At 27.7% G+C, this 18584-nt stretch overlaps 2 protein-coding genes and 1 pseudogene across 8 annotated transcripts; 2 read left to right on the forward strand and 1 right to left on the reverse strand.

Annotated features, from left to right (window-relative positions):
• Nucleotides 1–10703: 10703 nt before the first annotated feature.
• On the reverse strand, nucleotides 10704–14165 carry LOC107162579 (solute carrier family 25 member 32). 7 transcript variants are annotated; one of them, XM_015509540.2, is made up of 7 exons: nucleotides 13887–14165; nucleotides 13456–13638; nucleotides 13211–13361; nucleotides 12898–13144; nucleotides 12347–12460; nucleotides 12073–12218; nucleotides 10704–11038 (listed from the first exon to the last, which is right to left on the reverse strand). In XM_015509540.2, the coding sequence occupies exons 2-7, from the start codon at nucleotides 13610–13612 to the stop codon at nucleotides 10906–10908; spliced, it is 948 nt and encodes a 315-aa protein (XP_015365026.1). In that variant the 5' UTR covers nucleotides 13613–13638; nucleotides 13887–14165; the 3' UTR covers nucleotides 10704–10905. The 7 variants fall into 7 exon arrangements, 5 of the variants coding, with proteins under 5 accessions (XP_015365026.1, XP_015365025.1, XP_015365021.1 ...); XM_015509539.2 differs by having other exon boundaries at nucleotides 13456–13643; XM_015509535.2 differs by having other exon boundaries at nucleotides 13456–13673.
• A 1360-nt stretch (nucleotides 14166–15525) lies between these two features.
• LOC149057712 (uncharacterized) lies at nucleotides 15526–16359 on the forward strand (annotated as a pseudogene).
• Nucleotides 16360–18188: 1829 nt separating this feature from the next.
• Nucleotides 18189–18562, forward strand: LOC107162594 (uncharacterized). Its single transcript, XM_015509557.2, has one exon. The coding sequence runs from the start codon at nucleotides 18302–18304 to the stop codon at nucleotides 18560–18562; it is 261 nt and encodes an 86-aa protein (XP_015365043.1). The 5' UTR covers nucleotides 18189–18301.
• The last annotated feature ends 22 nt before the right edge of the window (nucleotides 18563–18584 follow it).

Below are 18584 nucleotides of genomic sequence, written 5' to 3' on the forward strand. Positions count from 1 at the left end.
AAACTAAATTAAATAGGTATACACTTGTACGCTATCATCATCGGCGTAGGTAACTAGGGAGAGGTGCCTTAGCACGTAGGAACTTTTTGTTTAAAACTTTTATATAGTCTCCCCTGAGTTCTAGTTAAAACCAAATCGTTACGTCAAAAAACTTGTTCGGGTTCTAATAATAATTATAATATATATATTTATAAATTATATATATAGTTCTTCTGTGCTGCTAGGTCTCACATTTCGATTTCATTTATCTACCGTCAACGCCTGTCGCCTGGTATACTGCTAGTCTATGCCTAATCATATTAAGTATACATAATATACAATATAAGTACTATTATCGTTGATGTTCATTGCACAAGTTTATGTATAAGTAGAATCAAAACATAATATAATAATCAGGTCGGCAATGACCTAAAACAGATTCAGTGATCTGGCTGTAGACAGTTAATATATATAGAAACATAATTACCTAGCTAATAAAACAATACTGATAAATGATAATGATGTTTTATAAACATTTGCATAAAAATATAGGCATTACCTAATGGCTAATATTATGCTTATTTTATATTATTGTTTAAATTTTTAATGACAAGGGAAGCCCCGGTGTGACAGTTTTATTTTATATATTATGGCTAATTCACAACTTAAATTTTACAAGACTCTCCAATGCCTAGCTGTAACCAGTGGCGTAGTTACGGGGGGGGTAAGGTGTTTCCACCCCCCCCCCAACCACCAAAAACGAAAGTCTTTATATTGGCATTTTATCATTTGTGATAGGTACTGATTATTTTAAATCAATATTTTTTTAGCAAAACTATTTATAAAATTATAACTAATATCAATTCGAAACAAAATAAAAATGACTTTTAGTTTAACTAATAACTTGTAATTTTGTATCATTAATATAATATTTAAAAACCCCCCCCCAGAAAAAAATCGTATCTACGCCACTGGCTGTGACACTCATGTTGAGGGTGCCGTAGGCTTTGCACTATAGTTGCCACCCATTGATAATCTCAACTTTGGTTTAAATCTTAGTTACACCCATGGCTATATGTATAGGTGAATAGAATGTATCGTATACTCATAGAATAATGTGGATAAGTTCTTAAATATCAAAACAAGTCCTGTGATGAACATAAACTATCACTAATGAATCATGCAATAGTGAGCTACAGTTTATTTGTCCTTGATGGCTTGATACATGATACAATACTGAATACAATGATGATAGTGGCGAGTGGCCAGTGGATGAATCATGATTGGTTGAAAGTCAATCATTAAATTAATACATTTTTCATGAAATTTGTAAAAAATAAAACATTTAATATCGAAAAGTTTCAGTTTTCTATGTTAATAATATTTAATATTTTAATGAATTAGGTACAACAAAATTTAAAACTAATCTCATTTTTAAGTTTTCCTCAACATATACGGTTAAATTAAATTATGGTCTACTCCAAAAAGTGAATACAGACACATGATACAATATTTAAAATAAATAAAACCGGGGAAGTCACTCTGCAATATAGTAGGTGTCATGTATAGTGTGTGTATACCACAAGTCACCGCCATAGATGTGTTAAATTTGAATTCAAAGACAAATCATTCAAATCTTAATTTTTTTTTTTTAAATAAATTATCCCTTTATTAAAAAGTATTTGTATACATATTACAAGTGATCTGTTAATTTTCTGGCTTATCAACCTTATATAAGCAAACTTGTGTTCATTAAAAAAAAAAAAAACGATTCTGAACAGAGCTGGTCTTGTCAGCCTATTTTTTCAAGGGCATCTGCTGGATGAGGGAAGGGTGGCTAAAAAGGACATTGCCCTCCTAAAATTTTGTTAATTGTATGCAATTTGATACCATGCATTATGCATAATATGCAGGTATAATATGATGAAATATATAAAATAATTCTGGTCATAAATAAAAGTATTAATATGATGTAATATTAAAATATATTAAAATTAAGATAGAGATACTTATTACTTATTAGATACTTATGCCAAAATAACTATGTCAATATTTAACATTGAATTTTAATTCCACTCCTGCAAGTAGAATTTTATTCTGCGCACACTTGCTGCTTGCAACTAAATTTTAAAGATATTTTATTGTATAGTAAAAAAATATTTAGGTAAGTACCTTACATGGTAATATTGCAGGGTAATTGACTCCGTCTCAGCTCAGATTCTTTTTTTGTATGCAATGATAATTTATTTATTATTGAATTTGAATTTAACACAATTTAGCAAAATTACAGTAATACAGTGACTTGAACAATAACTTAAGGTACACTCGTCACTCGACATAACAATACCTACCCCACCTATAGCACCTAAGACCAGTGAGTACGACCTATATAGTAAAACCGATATAGTGGTAGTTACTTGCCCACTTTTTATTATTAGACTTATTAATTATTATACATTATAATTTTCAAGTTATGGTTTATTCGACTAATTGTAGATGAATATTGATTTCCGGTGGATTGATGGTCAACTGGGAAATCGCCGTAATATCAATAGTATGTAATATCTGGAAAGTTATTAAAACACGCCCCCTTTCAAAAAGAAATGCAGTGTGCACTTCTGTAATAAATAATAATAGGTAGGTACACGTAGAGACGAAAAGTTTAAAGCGCCTATATGCTATATATCTATACCAATAACCTACGAGCTACAAATAATATTTTATGAATTATAACGAAATAACTATAAAGTCGTTAGAGGATAATTAGTAAAATTTAAAGAGAGCGTATTATGTAATGCATATATCTTATAATGTAAAAGTGTATAATTTTAATGTAATAATTTATATCTAACATAATAACGTTCTAAAAAGTCATCATATAATTATTCAATACACAACAATTTGAATGGTGAATGACCTGCATGATAGCTGCATAACAAATAATAATATTATAGTAACATAAATTATGCTTTAATATGATGTTATAAGTAGGTAGGTATTCAAATCATCAAAAAAATAACTGGATTAAGTATTACAGGTAAATTTTAAGGACAAGAAAATCGGAATTAAGATTTAGTAGTAGGGAGACTGAGAAAGCTAGAAAAACTGAATCCTCATAAAAATGCTTAAAAAATAAAAGCCATCTAAAAATCTTTGTTAAGTGTGTATATAGTATACCTATAGGTATATACGTATATATACGTCTATTGTCTATACATATTATTTATGAGGTTAAAATTTTATACTAAAATAATTTGATACATTCAGTGGCACGTCAAGGGGGGTACAGAGGCCATGGCCCCCTCATTAGCTTTATTTGCTATTTTTATTTATTTGTATACATGAACGCATATTAAAATATATTATATACCAATGAATATTTTATCACCATTATCACGTTACACTAACTACGAACAACAATCTTAGACAGTATGTGCCTCCCCCCCTAAAAATATTCTGGATACTTGGATACATTATATATATATATCTGACATTATTAATTAGTATTTGCATGAAAAATATGCAATATTGTATTATATATATTATTTATATAATTATATTATTTTTATTCTATATATTATAAGTCAGGGATGGAAAATCCATGACGCCTGCCGAAGTGACAGGCCAAAACATTTTGAGGGCGCGCAAAAAATTAAAATATTTATATCGGTATACCTGGCGATTATACTTGATGTTCAATGAAGCCGGGCGAAAATAAAGTCAATCCTCCCCCCTCTCCTAGAGAATTTTTATATATAGTATACAAGAACAACTGAAAAACAGTAACAGAAAAACTTGTCAAAAAAAAAAATATGCTAATTAAACATATGATAAAAATTATTAATATTATATATGATAAGTAAATAATTTTAAAGAATATATTCATGTTGTCAAATTCTCAAAAATCAAATTTTTAAAAATTAAATTACGTTCTAAATTAATTTTATCAAAAAAATATTGAATTTTAGAAAATTCTAAAAATTAAACTACTTGACTTAGATACCTATACATTTTTCTTATACCTAATCAGATTCACAAATAGGCTGTTTTGAATTTATCCAAACATTTTTTATTAAATTAATTTATTTTTATTTTTAGTGCTAAAAAATAAACATAAAATTATTTTTATTATACATAGGGTCACTTAATGAAAAAAAAAAATAAATAATAACTCGTGAAGTTAATTTGAGAAAAATGAGAGTGTGTGAGTTACATTCTGGGGAAGTAAAACTTCTTTCATAAGTATTGGGTCCGTCAAATCATAAGTGAGATTTAAATATAAGATTTAAACGTAAGATTTAAATCATAAATGACGCGCTACCACACTCGGACATATAACATTTAACCATTCAAGCGATTTCTGTCGCAGTCATACACACGTATTCATTCACCGTTTCATTTTTCGTGACGATTTTCTTCTCCATCCATACCTCAAGAAAGAAGTTTTACTTCAAAAATATTAATTTTAACAAAAGTTATTCCAAAAGAAAGTTCCATCTGTTACACCTTGTATATTATATATATATAATATATACATAATTATGTAATTTTCATGGCACGCTCAAAAAAAAAATGTCATTTTTGGCACGTAGCGTTCAAATAATTTACCACCCCTGTTATAGGTTATAAATTATAATTAAAATAACTATACAAGTATGTCATGTTTCGTTATTGTTGTGGTTACCTATAGAACAAAACGTATTATTAATAATTATGATCAAATCTCTTGAATATTTAATAAAAATGATTTTGTATAAGATGAGATAATTACCCACTATAATAATACATATGGCAATATTATATACAACTATGTCATGATGCCTTCACAAAATTCTATTATTTGATAAAAGTAAAACAAAAGCATAAATAATGTAATATGTTTTTTCATAGGTATTATTATTTTTGTAAAAAAAAATAAATAGAATTATTATATATATATATTATGCTGTATAATGAATAAAACATGTTTTTTTTATTTAGATCAGTAAATAAGTATATTCTAATAAAAGTGATGAGATTATAGATAGGTAAAATACAATAGGTTTTTTCCAGCAAATTTATTGACTATTGAAATATTCATTTTTTATAGTTATATATACATTGGTTAATGGTTTATTTTATACGAATAACGAAATGGATTTTCCAATTACTTACATAATACGATATTACGATCAATGAATTATTCAGTATTATTGCATTCAAAGGTCTAAAGTCATCTATTTCGTCTCGTTTTCAATGTTTCATCATAAACACAAAATTGATTTACATCCACGCATATGACAAATATTTATGCATTCGATTATAATACATCTAAGTACTATAAGTAGGTATAGATATTGTATCTATGTAGGTTGTATTGTGGTTGTTGGTTATTGTTATAGTATGTACCTAGTACCTACCTCGTACCTGTGTTAATATTATTATCTTATAAATCTAAAGATTTTATTTTAGTGTTCTTCACAACCAAAACAATTTGCTTAAATATAACAATATACCTATTTTTGTTTATCTCGCTCTTAAGAATATCTGTGAGATTGCAATATGTTCTATCAAATTCAGGTCAAATTCCTCGGATATAGGTATAATTGCTAGGTAGTGTAAATATACTTATATGTGATTTTAATTTCTACATTAACGTATAATAAAAATATAACCTTGGACCAAAATATTAAAAGCTACTGGCCGTTATTCATGTAAAATGTAAATAAACTACATAGGTAAATATTTTTATATTCTGAGCGGAGCAATGAAAGTATTGATTTTACCATGATGTGTGTGTGTTTTTTTTTGTGTCCGTCATCACGTTTTGGGACAGTAAATGTGCTTCGATTTTTTACTTCAGTACCTCGTTCGATCAGAAAGTGAATCTAGTTGGTACTTTTTTTAGGGGGGGGGGGGTCAAAAGTAAAAAATTTTTAATATTTTTCTAAATAATCGGGATAAACAAACTAAAAATTAAGGGAAAACAGGAAATTTTACGCACAATCAGTTTTCGACAAAATCGATTTTGGTGTTTGATGTAACTTTAAGAAAAATGACCATTGATACATGAAATTTTTACCTAATATTTATATACGTATATTCTATCCACCGTGTAATTTTCAAAAATGTTGGTGAACTATTCATAGGTATTTGCAATTTTCAATCATTATTAGTTTTTATTTAATTAATATCGATAAAAATTTATTTGTTGGGTAGAAAAGCTTGAAAATTGAATACAAGGCTCTTAACATATTGTTACAATAGCAGTTGAAAAAAAAATAAATTCAGTCACAATTTTTTTTTTATAAGCATTCAAAGTTTGAATTTTGACAAAATACGTAAAAATCACAAAAATTCGCAAATTATTTTAAGCTAGAAATTCATAAAAAATGTTCTTTTTAAACCTAACCTATCCTAACCTAACCTTTCTTTAAGCCTTAAGTTTAGATGACCAATTGTCAGGAAAACTTTATAAATAAAAATAAAAAAATCTAAGATTTGAAAATTTAATACAAGATTCCTTACAAGTTTGTCAATCTTTATCACAAAAAAAATTGTCCACCGAAAAATTCAAATTACATTTTTATGAGCATTTGAAGTTTAAATTTTTACAACATGGGATTTTCACACTTCTCTGTTCATTTATTCCGTGCAATACAGACAAAATTGACTTTTTTTAACTAAATAATAAATAATGAACGATATAAACAACTTATATTGACACCAAAAGTATTTTGCACCTAGTGTCTAGTGATAGCTAATCATTTGTGGACATCATCCCTGGGTGTGTGTTAAAATTTAGTATAATTTACATAATTCATATAATAGAGAATATACCTACTATAAAATACCGTTGTATAAACGTACAATTGTAGAAACTATATAAACGATCAAGCTGTTATTATAAGTACCTGGATGTCATGACTATAATTTTATTGAATTTTTTAACCTTGATTTTGATATCGAAAACACATTAGATACTGATAGATTGAATAAATTTAAACAAAATAATCATTTTTAACATCTCATGGACCCTATATACGATAGTACGTCATCTCCAATTCTTATTTCATGGCTCATGTTTTAGTAATCTATATTCTATAATAATAAAATGTTTTGTTGCTAAGAATTTTAAAATATATTATCTAATAGCCATTATCATGCATGTACGCTGTACGCAGCCAATTATATTTTGTACTTATTTGATAACCATAAATTTGTATTAAAATATAAAAACATTAGGAACACTTCACCGTAAATAATAGATATCACGATTCACGGTTAAAATATTTCAGCCATGGTAAATTTTTAATAATAGGTATCTAATAAAGTGCTAAGCTCCAACTCCCAAGTCCGTGGAAATAGAAGGACTTACAAAAAAAGTCTTTAAAATTATTCAACTATGAATCTTACGTTATATTTAAAATATAACTATATAAGTAAAAATAAAAGTAATAATTATTAAATGTAAATTACCGAATTTGGCGTTAGACATAAAAATACTCATTATTCCAGAAATATTTCTTTTACATAGTTTTAACATTTAATTAGGTATCTTATTACAAAACAATATTTTTTTTGAAAAATTTAATTTCACTATTTTTAAGGCTTTTACTATTATGTTGAGTAAAAAAATTTTGGATTGCATATTCCTAAACAATAAACATTGTACCTATTATATTATTCGCAGTATTTCGATCTAAAAAATCACAATTTTGGTAATAATAGTTGAATAATAATTAAAGTTAGGTAATAAATATTAATTTCTTAAAATTTAGATGAGTGGAGTAGTGGATCATCAAATTAGTGGGGTAGGTAATATTACATGGATACAGTGCTACACCTGAACTATTTCACTCATCTAAACTTTAAATACTTAGGTAGGTACACATAATACATTAACTATACTACTAGAGTACTAGTCTTACAAAATTTGATTTTTATGCAACTAAGTACTCTCAAAAATAACTTACTTTGGTATAAAGAATTTAAAATGCATGTTATTGTGATTAAAAAAGTAAAAATTAAATTAATTATAACAATAAAAAGCGGGAAAGTGGGTATCGCTCTGCTGTACATTAGGTGGTGAGGTGGACCTCTGACTAGGGTAGGTTAGATTTGAATGCATTGATAGGTATCATTGTATACGAAAAACGATTCTGAACGGAGATGATTTGTCAGCCTAGGATATATTATATTTAAATATTGTCATATATATTCTATTTTGAAACAAATATTTTATTTTTCAATTAGGACGCATTTTGCATAAGGCATGGTTAATCAATTTTTCCAAAAACATTGCATGTAGTTATCATAATTCATAATACCTTATATTATTATCATAAACATACATATACCGGGTTTGAGGATAAATCATTATCATTACGCGATTTCATAAAAATTTAAAACTCAAACGCTCAAAACATTTTTCCTATAATGACGCTACAAATTTTCTCTATAGCCATTTGAAGCAAGACTTATGGAAAACTTAGTGTTGAATTTTATAACCTTAGATATAAATATAAACAATATGATGAATATTGAACTACAAAAAAATTTGCGAATATTCATGGTTTTTACGAATTTTTGTCAATACCTATTTGAAATTCAAATGCTAATAAAAATGTAATTTGAATTTCCGGTGGACATTTTTTTTGTGATAAAGATTGACAAATTTGTAAGGAATTTAGTATTATATTTTCAAATCTTAGATTTAAAAAGAAATTTTTTTATGAATTTCTAGCTTAAAACAATTTGCGAATTTTTGTGATTTTTACATATTTTGTCAAAATTCAAAATTTTAATGCTTATAAAAAAAATTGTGACAATGAATTTATTTTATTTTTCAACTGATATTGTAACAATATGTTAAGAGCCTTTTATTAAATTTTCAAGATTTTCTACCCAACAAATAAATTTTTATCGATATTAATTTAAAAAAAACTAATAATTATTGAAAATTTCAAATACCTATGAATAGTTTAACTTAAGTCAAAATTTTTTGAAAATTTAATGGAAGATAGAAGAATTTACTTGTATAAACATTCGGTGAAAATTTCATAACGATTTATCCTCAAACCAGGTATATGTATATATCTACGATATTATAAGGTATTATGAATTATAATACCTAACTACATGTTTTTGGAAAAATTGATTAACCATGCCTTATGCAAAATGCGTCTTAATAATTGAAAAATAAAATATTTATTTCAAAATAGAATATATATGAAAATATTTAAATATAATATATCCTAGGCTGACAAATCATCTCCGTTCAGAATCGTTTTTCGTATACAATGATACCTATCATTGCATTCAAATATTACCTAGTCAGAGGTCCACCTCACCACCTAATGTACTGCAGCAGATCAACATCCACTTACCTGCTTTTTGAAAATAACGATTATATTAAGCATTAAAAACACATTTCGTAAATTAAAAATTCACCAAAAATCGCTTAGAAGCTAACTACATTTGTAAGAGAACGTGATACTTGCATGTGTTGTCTACGTCTTAAAAGTGCGTACCTAACATTTATAAGATCTGTTTAGCGTGGGATAGAACCGCTCAGTCTGTACTCTTACTAGAAACATCAGAAGTTAACACAATGTAGTTAATTGTCAGCTAAATGTAAATTATTTACAATCTATACATTATACAACATAATATAAGATAATATTTTATGCGTCGTAGTCTTTATTTGTTTGATATCTTTAATAAGAAAAAAGTTACAATACTTCTACAAATCTGATATTTTGAAATTATTCAATGGTGAAAATTTGGTTTTTTAGTTATAACTATAGACTTCTCGGTTCTTTCCTGCGCAAAACAGTTTTCGTTATGTTATGCTTTTGCGAAGTATCACGTCCTCTTAAATTGGTTAGTAAACAGTAGCCTAAGTAATATAACTTACTCTCTTAATAACACAATAAATAACAATCATATCTTGCTAAAATAAATACCTACATTCTAAATAACTTGGTTGTTTGGTAGTATGAAATTTCATTGCACTTATGTTATAAAACTATGAGATTCAAAATAATGTAAATGCATTGAATATACCATTAACATAACATTATGCAATATTTTATAAATTAAATTAACACTATAGTTTCATTAATATTATTTGTTAATGCTTTAAAATTAAGTCTAAAATGTAAAATGCATTTGCTTCTAAAAGTAAAATTTAATACTTTTTACTTTAAATAGTCTAATACAGTAGTTATCAACCATCTGTCATTGATGTGTATCGCCAAAAAAAAAGCTAATTTATAATGTATATGTTCAAACTTTAAAGTATAACTATTAACTATAATATAAAATAAATTATAGCGTTATGATGTGATAGTAGAAACGGAAGATAAAATAATTAATTGTGAAGTCTCATTCTCAATTTATACCAAGGGTTATAATATACATTTTTTCAAAAATTAATTTATTGTTTTTATACTCTGTTCAAAATGAGATCGGACCTCGGCGGCGACCAGTTTTCGTTCGCGAACGGTCAGGCACCTCCCCCACCATAGATCACGTGTCAGGCCGAGCCGCAGAAATAAGCCACGCCCATGCGCACAACTCGGCCGCTGAGGTCCGATCTCATTTTGAACAGAGTATAGTGTTGCCATTTTTATTGATCTAAATTAGGGTGTTATCATAAAAAAAGTTGAGAAACACCGCCCAATTAAAAATTCATCAAGAATTGATTACTCAATTATTTGATATAAAATAAATAAATTCAATAAACTACTTAAATATTATAATTCTTCTACATGTACTCAAACAAATTATTGGAATAAACATTATTAAGTACAATAGGTAGTAGGTATAAACAACAAATTACCAACTCTAAATCACGTATACGTTATTTTTTATCATTATGGTTCATAAAAAAATATCACAAAATCTATGGAAACAACTAATGACTATTATAAAAAGTTACTATTAAGTAATAGTATTCAACTTAAATAAATATGAAGATACATTTTCATGAACTACAAATGTGATGATGGTTGCCGGTACAACTCTCAATAGATTGGGCCCAATTCCTTTATAAAATCCTTTGGCACTTTCATACCTGAAATAAAATAAAATTATTGAAATCAATACATTTAATTAACTATCAAAACATCTTACCAATCATTTTGTTATACTACTGGCAGCACCGCAACACACTGTTAAATGACATGTTAAAACGAACTACAAATATATTTATCACGTGATCTATATTTATATTTTACATGTTTAGAAACAATGAGCATGATATTATAAAAGAATATATTAATACAAAATATTTCTTTAACGTAAATCAAATCAATAGAAACAATAAAAATATTTTAACTTAGTTTATTTTAACTGCAATTATCAGTGTATCGCGACGACAGAATAAAGGTTAAAAACTAACTTTCGGAAATTATTATTTGATCTGAGTACAGTATAAAATAAAAATAAATTTACTTCATCACATCGATGAAACTGTATAATATATTAAAAACAAAACAAAATACCAGTTGTAAAATAAATTTGAGTAACTAGGATTACCATTAAGAAACAAAAGTATTGAAAACAAAGAAATAAAAGATATATTACATTATTTCTATAAATACACATACAACTAAGAATGGTATTGTCATAGTATAATTCTGTCTACTAGAGAAATAATTTTAACAGGGTCAAGTTTTTGCAAAAAGTCAATAATAATGTTATTTGAAAAAAATATATATATGTAGACTGATAATTTGTATTTATTAATTAACTTATTCAGTTGTCATTATTACTTTTTAAGGGAATTTTAAACTTTGAATATTGCACAATTTATGTGTATAATAAATACATATTTATATTTATATAAATATAAGGGACAGATAATTTTATTTTTAACATAAAGAATAAAACATTTTATTAATACTAATTATAAAGAAATAAAAATACTTGGAATCAAAAAACTAACACAGGACTGATAGGTTTTGTTATGTTTAAACTCATATTGGTGTAACAGAATCTTAAGTGTTTGTAAATTTCTCATATATCAACAACACAAGACAAATATTTGGAAGCACGTGTAATAAATATGGCGATAATCCCTTATAGAATCCACCAGCACCTTCGTACCTCCATGTTTGGGTTATACAATGCCAAGTTCCCCGGTATTCACGATGTTGATCTTGCAGTCTCGCACGAATTACTTGATATGGATATGTCAAACCAGCTGCTATTAATTTTGAAAACGCTGCAAATACAATGTATTCAGATGTTTCCTGTAGTGGATAATTAAATGTGATTAGTAATTAATATTAAAAATTGTAATATACAGAGTAATCAATTCAACTAAGATTAATAATTTAAATGTCTTATGTCAAATAAATTATTTGTACTTATAACTCACCAATTTAGCATCAATTGGTAATCTTCTGTATTCATTATAAAAAGTTTTCATCTCCTCGTAAGTCATGAACTGCAGGGCACCGTGAGATACACCAAACATGCCAGGAACAAAGCCCTACAATAATGTACATGACCAACTACTTTTTTTTGGTTATGGGTATCTATTACACCCATCTGTTAATAACTAGTTAAACCAATACAAAAACAATATACCCAACATCTATCAAAGCGTGTGGAAATAGATTATAAATTAAAATGTACTTTTAAATAAAATATATATTTAGAAATTTAAAATAGACAGTGAGTTAGTGTTATATAATTTAGCTTCAGTTTTTTAAATAACTGATTAAATAATTTCTCTTAGTTTTCATATTTTGTGAAAAATACTTTCATTTGATCTTTAATTTACTTTTAGACTTTGAATATTAAAATTCATCTAATGTAATCACCATTAGTTTTAATTAAATTTACAAAGAACAAATTATATTAATCTAGCCCACACAATAAATATATTTTATTTTATTCATCAAACTGTCAGGTATGGTAGAATACCTTGTACAAGCCTCGTACACCCTCAGCACCATAGATCTTGCGAAATGCATCCCACATGCCACTGTATGACTTGCTCGCGTCATTGGGCTTATCAAACTGCAAACACAAACGAGTCTTGACAACCCATACTGGATTGGTTATCATTAAGGTGAGTATGCCTGCTTCTGCTGCTGCAGTCATATGTAATGCTGGACCCAAAGGCTTTTTAGTATTGTCACCTTGAATCCAAGCTTTAATTGAATTATAACTAAAAAATACGAATTGTAAACTTTGAGTTATATTTATTTAATTTGGTAATACTATATTTGCTTACAATAGGAAATAAAAGCCCCATGCACTTCCTGATCCCCAAACATTTGGAGTAACTCCTTTATAAAGTCCTTTTATTCCTTCTTGTCTAAATATTGTAGTGACAGCATTTCCCAATCCAGCATAACTTGGTATTGTATTTCTTCCATCATTAACTGTAAGAAATACACACACACACACATATATATATATATATAAGTTACACTTAGTTGAAAGTAAAAGGGGATAAACATAACATCAATTACTGACCAGCAAATCGAATTTTCAATAAATCTAGAGGATGAAGTATGAGAGTAGACGCAACGCCGCCTGAAAAGCCAGCTACCAAATGTTCTATTTTTACATGATGAAACATAGATTTTGTTACTGGTGGGCTGTTGGTCAGCGGCTTGGTTGGTTGTCCCATATCAGGTACACGATTGACTGATGTTGCTGTTCTAGGGCCAAGAACGTTCATTGTCACACTGCTATATGGTCAAACTTTTATTACACACTCACGGTTCAAGAATTTGCATGTAATAGTTGTTAATAAAGAAAAAAATAAAGAAAATAAATTAACTGTGTAAAAACCAAATTAAATTAAACTCTTCAAAACTTAATTAACAGAATATGTTTATGTATTTATATACACCACATATACTAATGCATAATGTATATTGTAAATAATTAAATAAACTAACTTATAGGTATTAGGTATTTATCACAATTGACTATCACATAGGATTTTGTTTGAAGACATGTCGCGTATGTTGAAGTATTATAGGGTCGAAGGTATTCGATGCCTTCCACCAGTCTAGTGTTCTACCGATCGAAAAAACTTTCTGGTTTGAATGACGTCCACATTATTCTAATCAAAATCCAGCGAAAACTTATTAATCGAACGTGAAACTTAACGGCAAAGCGAACGAACTTGAGAGTTTTAACTTTAATTAGAGGGAACAAAAGAGAAAATTGATTTCGTCAGATTATTTTTATCACAAGGCCAGAGACACCAGTGCAACCGTACACACTAACCAAACGATGTCCACTAATTAATATGTTGGCAACCCCGATCAACCATTTAGGCGGTTTCCACAAAATCGAAATCGGACCACAGAATAGAATAAATCTATTTAATTTAATCTATTCTGTGATCGGACGGGTGAATGAGTCATGACATTAATGACAGAATATTATTTACCATTTAGGTACTTCTTTACAGTATATAAAGTATATTAGTATGATCTGAGGGTAGGTACTAGGTACTATACGTCCATAACCACAAAGTTTTTACCTTTGATTAATAAATAATATAATGATATGACTATCATCATGACTTCATAATTAAATATTTGAGGGGAAAATGTATGCTAAATCATGCTTAACAAATCTGGTAACGCTCTTGAATTACATTCTTTGAAATTTTTCTCTTGTCCATTGAAAAAGTTAGGGAGACTACCTACGATTTCATTATGAACTAAAGCCGTGGTTGACTTTGACCTCACAACCCGTCATAGTTCAAAAATAATTCTAACACATTTTTAATTTACCAATCAAATAATTGTTCTTAACCAATGATTTAAAATTGGTAATGGGAAAAAAAGGCAATTGAAAAAAAAAACAAAAGGAAAAAAAAGCAAGACCCATTTTTGTTTTTTCAAAAATATTTAAAAACTCAACAACTTTATTTAATCAGTGAGAAGCCTAATGATTATTTTTTAAAATCATTTGGTACTAGCAAACTATTTAAAAAGGTTCCGCCTTTAAGTATAATATATGTAGTAGTCGCCTATTTAAAAACAATTTAATTAAAACCTTGGATATGTAATTGTGATTTATTATTATTGTGTTAAAGCCTGTCTTCCTTTATAAACTGTGGATGCTCGTCGAAACTCGTGCAGCTTTCCCCGACAACCGACTCGAAACCACGAGACACTAATCAAGTGATTATTTGCGATTAAATACCTCCTATATATGTGGGACTATAATAAAAATGTCAAAATCATATTTCAAACTTATCTTATAATGATTCAAGGACAGATGATGGATAAATAGGTAATTTAGGTTTTTGGGTTTTCAATAATTGATAAAATATCAACAATAAAATATTATATTGGAATTTTGCTATAATATGTTAGTACGCCTTGTTATGCTGTGTTCTCGACTGTTCTCTTATTTTACCAGAAACAATGGAAATAATTAAATCTAACTAAAAAAATTTGTCTTGATGGTCATATGTATACGTTGTACTATGAAACTAGTGAATTAATTAAATGGCGATGTTAAAAATGTCTTCATTAAAGTGTCCAGCAGTTTTGAGTACGGATAAACAAATTACTAAATATGAAAAAATTCGTATATATTTGTTACATCTGCGTTTTGCTTACTTCAAATAAAAACACAATCAACGTACGAATTAATGCTCAAAGCCATTATCTCTGAGTGTGAAATGAGAGCAATTTTTCCTGATCCATCTTATATTCATGTGGATTTTGAGAAAGCCGTAATACAAGCTATTCATAATGTTTTGGGAGAACATACAGAAATTAAAGGATGTTTTTACCATTTATCACAAAGCACACTTAGGAAAATCCAGCAGCTTGGTTTGGAAACTTTGTACCGTGAAAATGAGGAGTTCATGTTATTTTGCGGACAAGTCGATAGTTTGGCTTTTTTACCGGTATCTGATGTATTTGAAGGAATGTCTCATTTACGTAAAATCATGCCTGAAGAAGCACATGACTTGGTGGAATATTTTGATCAAACATATGTGAATGGGACATACAGACGTATTGGCCAAGGTAATACGTTGAAATTCCGAAAAGTACCGCCTATTTTTCCACCTGAAATTTGGAATGTACACAAAAGTACATTATATAACATCGAGCGTACAAATAACCAAACTGAAGGTTTCAATAATAGATTTTCGAAGTTGGTAAGTCATAAGCACCCTTCTATTTGGAACCTCATTAAGAAAATGACACTGGAAGTTGCAGCCGATGAGACAAAACTCCAACAACGGTTATTAGGCACTGTCCAACCAAAAAAAAAAAATAAAAAAAATGAAAAATGCAATTTAATTTTAAAAAAATATGTGAAGAATATAGAGATGAGCAGCGTGATCTACCAAATTTTTTATTAGCTATATTTCATACCATAAGGCTTATATTATAAATTATATTATGATACATTATTTATGTTTTATATTGACGCAATATTGATGCAATATGCATTTAGTTTTATATTTTTTGTTAAATTTTAAATTATTAATTTATATTTTTTTCATTTGCTTTTTTTCTTTGTGCTTTTATTTCATTTGCTTTTTTTTCTTTTGCTTTTTTTCCATTGCTTTTTTCCTAGATTCTTTAAAATTATATGGCTATCCAATAATTTTTTAGATTGTGAGAATATATTAAATTACCGTGTTCTATTTTTTTATTTTTTCGTGTGTGTACCTACATGATAAGTAATAGAAATAAATAAAATTATGCTTTTCATCAACGTCAGTCTTTTTTCTGGTAGGAAAGCCGAAAGGGATATAGTAGGTGTGTTCGACATGTCAATATTTAAAATTAACAGTAATTTTCAAAAGCGCGGGGAAAAATGAAAATGTTTACGCAAAATCAGATTATGATAAGATCGACATTGGTTTGTGGATTTGTATTAATATTTTCTATACTTCATACGACATACATTGATACATTCGTCATATTTTGACTTAGGTTGAGATATTTATAAGCATATGAAATTTTTCAATTTGTATTAGTATTTTTTCTGTCAAAAAAATGTTTACTCGATCAGTCGATCAAAAAATTTAAAAATGTATGTATAAGGTTATTCATAAGTTACTGAAGGTGGAAATAAAAAAAAAAAAGTTGAACGTAAATCTACGATAACTTTTTATGAACTCAGGAATATATGTAAGTTACATGCTGGACCGTGTTCACTCTTCTTTCAGAATAAATTTTCGCAAGGCCGAAAATGTTGTAGAGTTCAGGGGTCCCCCTACGAAATTGGAAGTTTCCGTCTGGTAAACGGATGTTTTGTCCCTCCAATTATTAAGGTTGGATATTTGGCCGCAGATAACTATAGGACTTTGGTCCACCGGTAATTTTAAAAGTAAAAATTATCAAAATGTAGAACTAAGCAAGTTTAATTATTAAATTTATATTCATTACAATATAATATTCATCATTTAAATTTAAATAATATAATGCATATTATGTTAATACCAATTTAAATTATTAACATAAAATAACTTATTATTATTCAAAATAAAAAATGTATGAACCCTCTATTAATAATATTTGCACTGTATTGTAATGAATTATAATTTTATAATAAATTAAACCGATTACAATTTTTTTTAAGATTTAAAAACATTTAGGCAATATATAATATATATATATATATTTAAATTACTGAATGATCAAAAGTCCGCGATTTGTTTTACTTCATAGTCCTTGAGGAAACAAAATCTAAAAATTAACATTTTTAATATACTACTCAGCTGCTTAACAGTAGGTGCCTTCAGAAATGGTAGTTTCAGTTTTTTATATAAATTAGTTGGTTAAAGATTGTCGATTTATCTTGGAGCGTTTGTTTCACATTTACTCATTGTGCCTAAGGTATAGATTGTAAATTTCTTAAAAAAAAAAAAAAAAAATAAAAAAAAAAATATCTTGGAGCGTTGGAGTACTCTTATTTAAAATACGAGAATAGGCAGAACTAAATAAAGAAATTTGTGTATTAAATGGTATTATATTACTCCTTAGTAATAGACTTGTCAGTGTCATACCTTGCAATAATTGGATCATGATATAAATAAATTCAAATTGTAGACTTATTAATTTAACCATAGCTCAAAACATATCTTTATTTTGGCATTAAATTTGGATTAGTAAAAATATTATTAGGTAAGTACATGAAGATACTTCATCCACTATGACCTAAGAACTACTCACAACATAGTTACTATGGAACTGAAGCTATTTAGAGTTTGATCAATAATTGAACACAGGGCAAAAACCAAATAACAACTACTAGAATTAATATTTTAACTTAAATTTATAATCCTCAGAGTCTATTTGTTAAATTTAGTGAATTTCAGGAATAAATGAGTAAACAAGGAAGCGAAAAGAAAAAAGAGATAAATTCTAAGGATGACAAAAAAATAAAGAAGCAGACACCAGCAACAATAAAGACACGGAAAGAGGGCAAAAAGTCAAGGAACTTGGTAGATGTGTTTAATGAATGCGCTATGGATAATGCTTACCATACGTGTCACAATGTACAAGATCTACTGAAATGCCGAGGCTTTCCATGGCCACAAGCGCAAAAGAAGAAGAAAAAGAAAGGTGGCAAAAAAGGCAAATGAGAATAAAAATGGATCGGTAAAA

Source organism: Diuraphis noxia, unplaced genomic scaffold, assembly GCF_037042655.1.
Source record: "Diuraphis noxia isolate RWA-SAM2 unplaced genomic scaffold, SU_Dnox_SAM2 contig0003, whole genome shotgun sequence".
NCBI lineage: Eukaryota > Metazoa > Arthropoda > Insecta > Hemiptera > Aphididae > Diuraphis > Diuraphis noxia.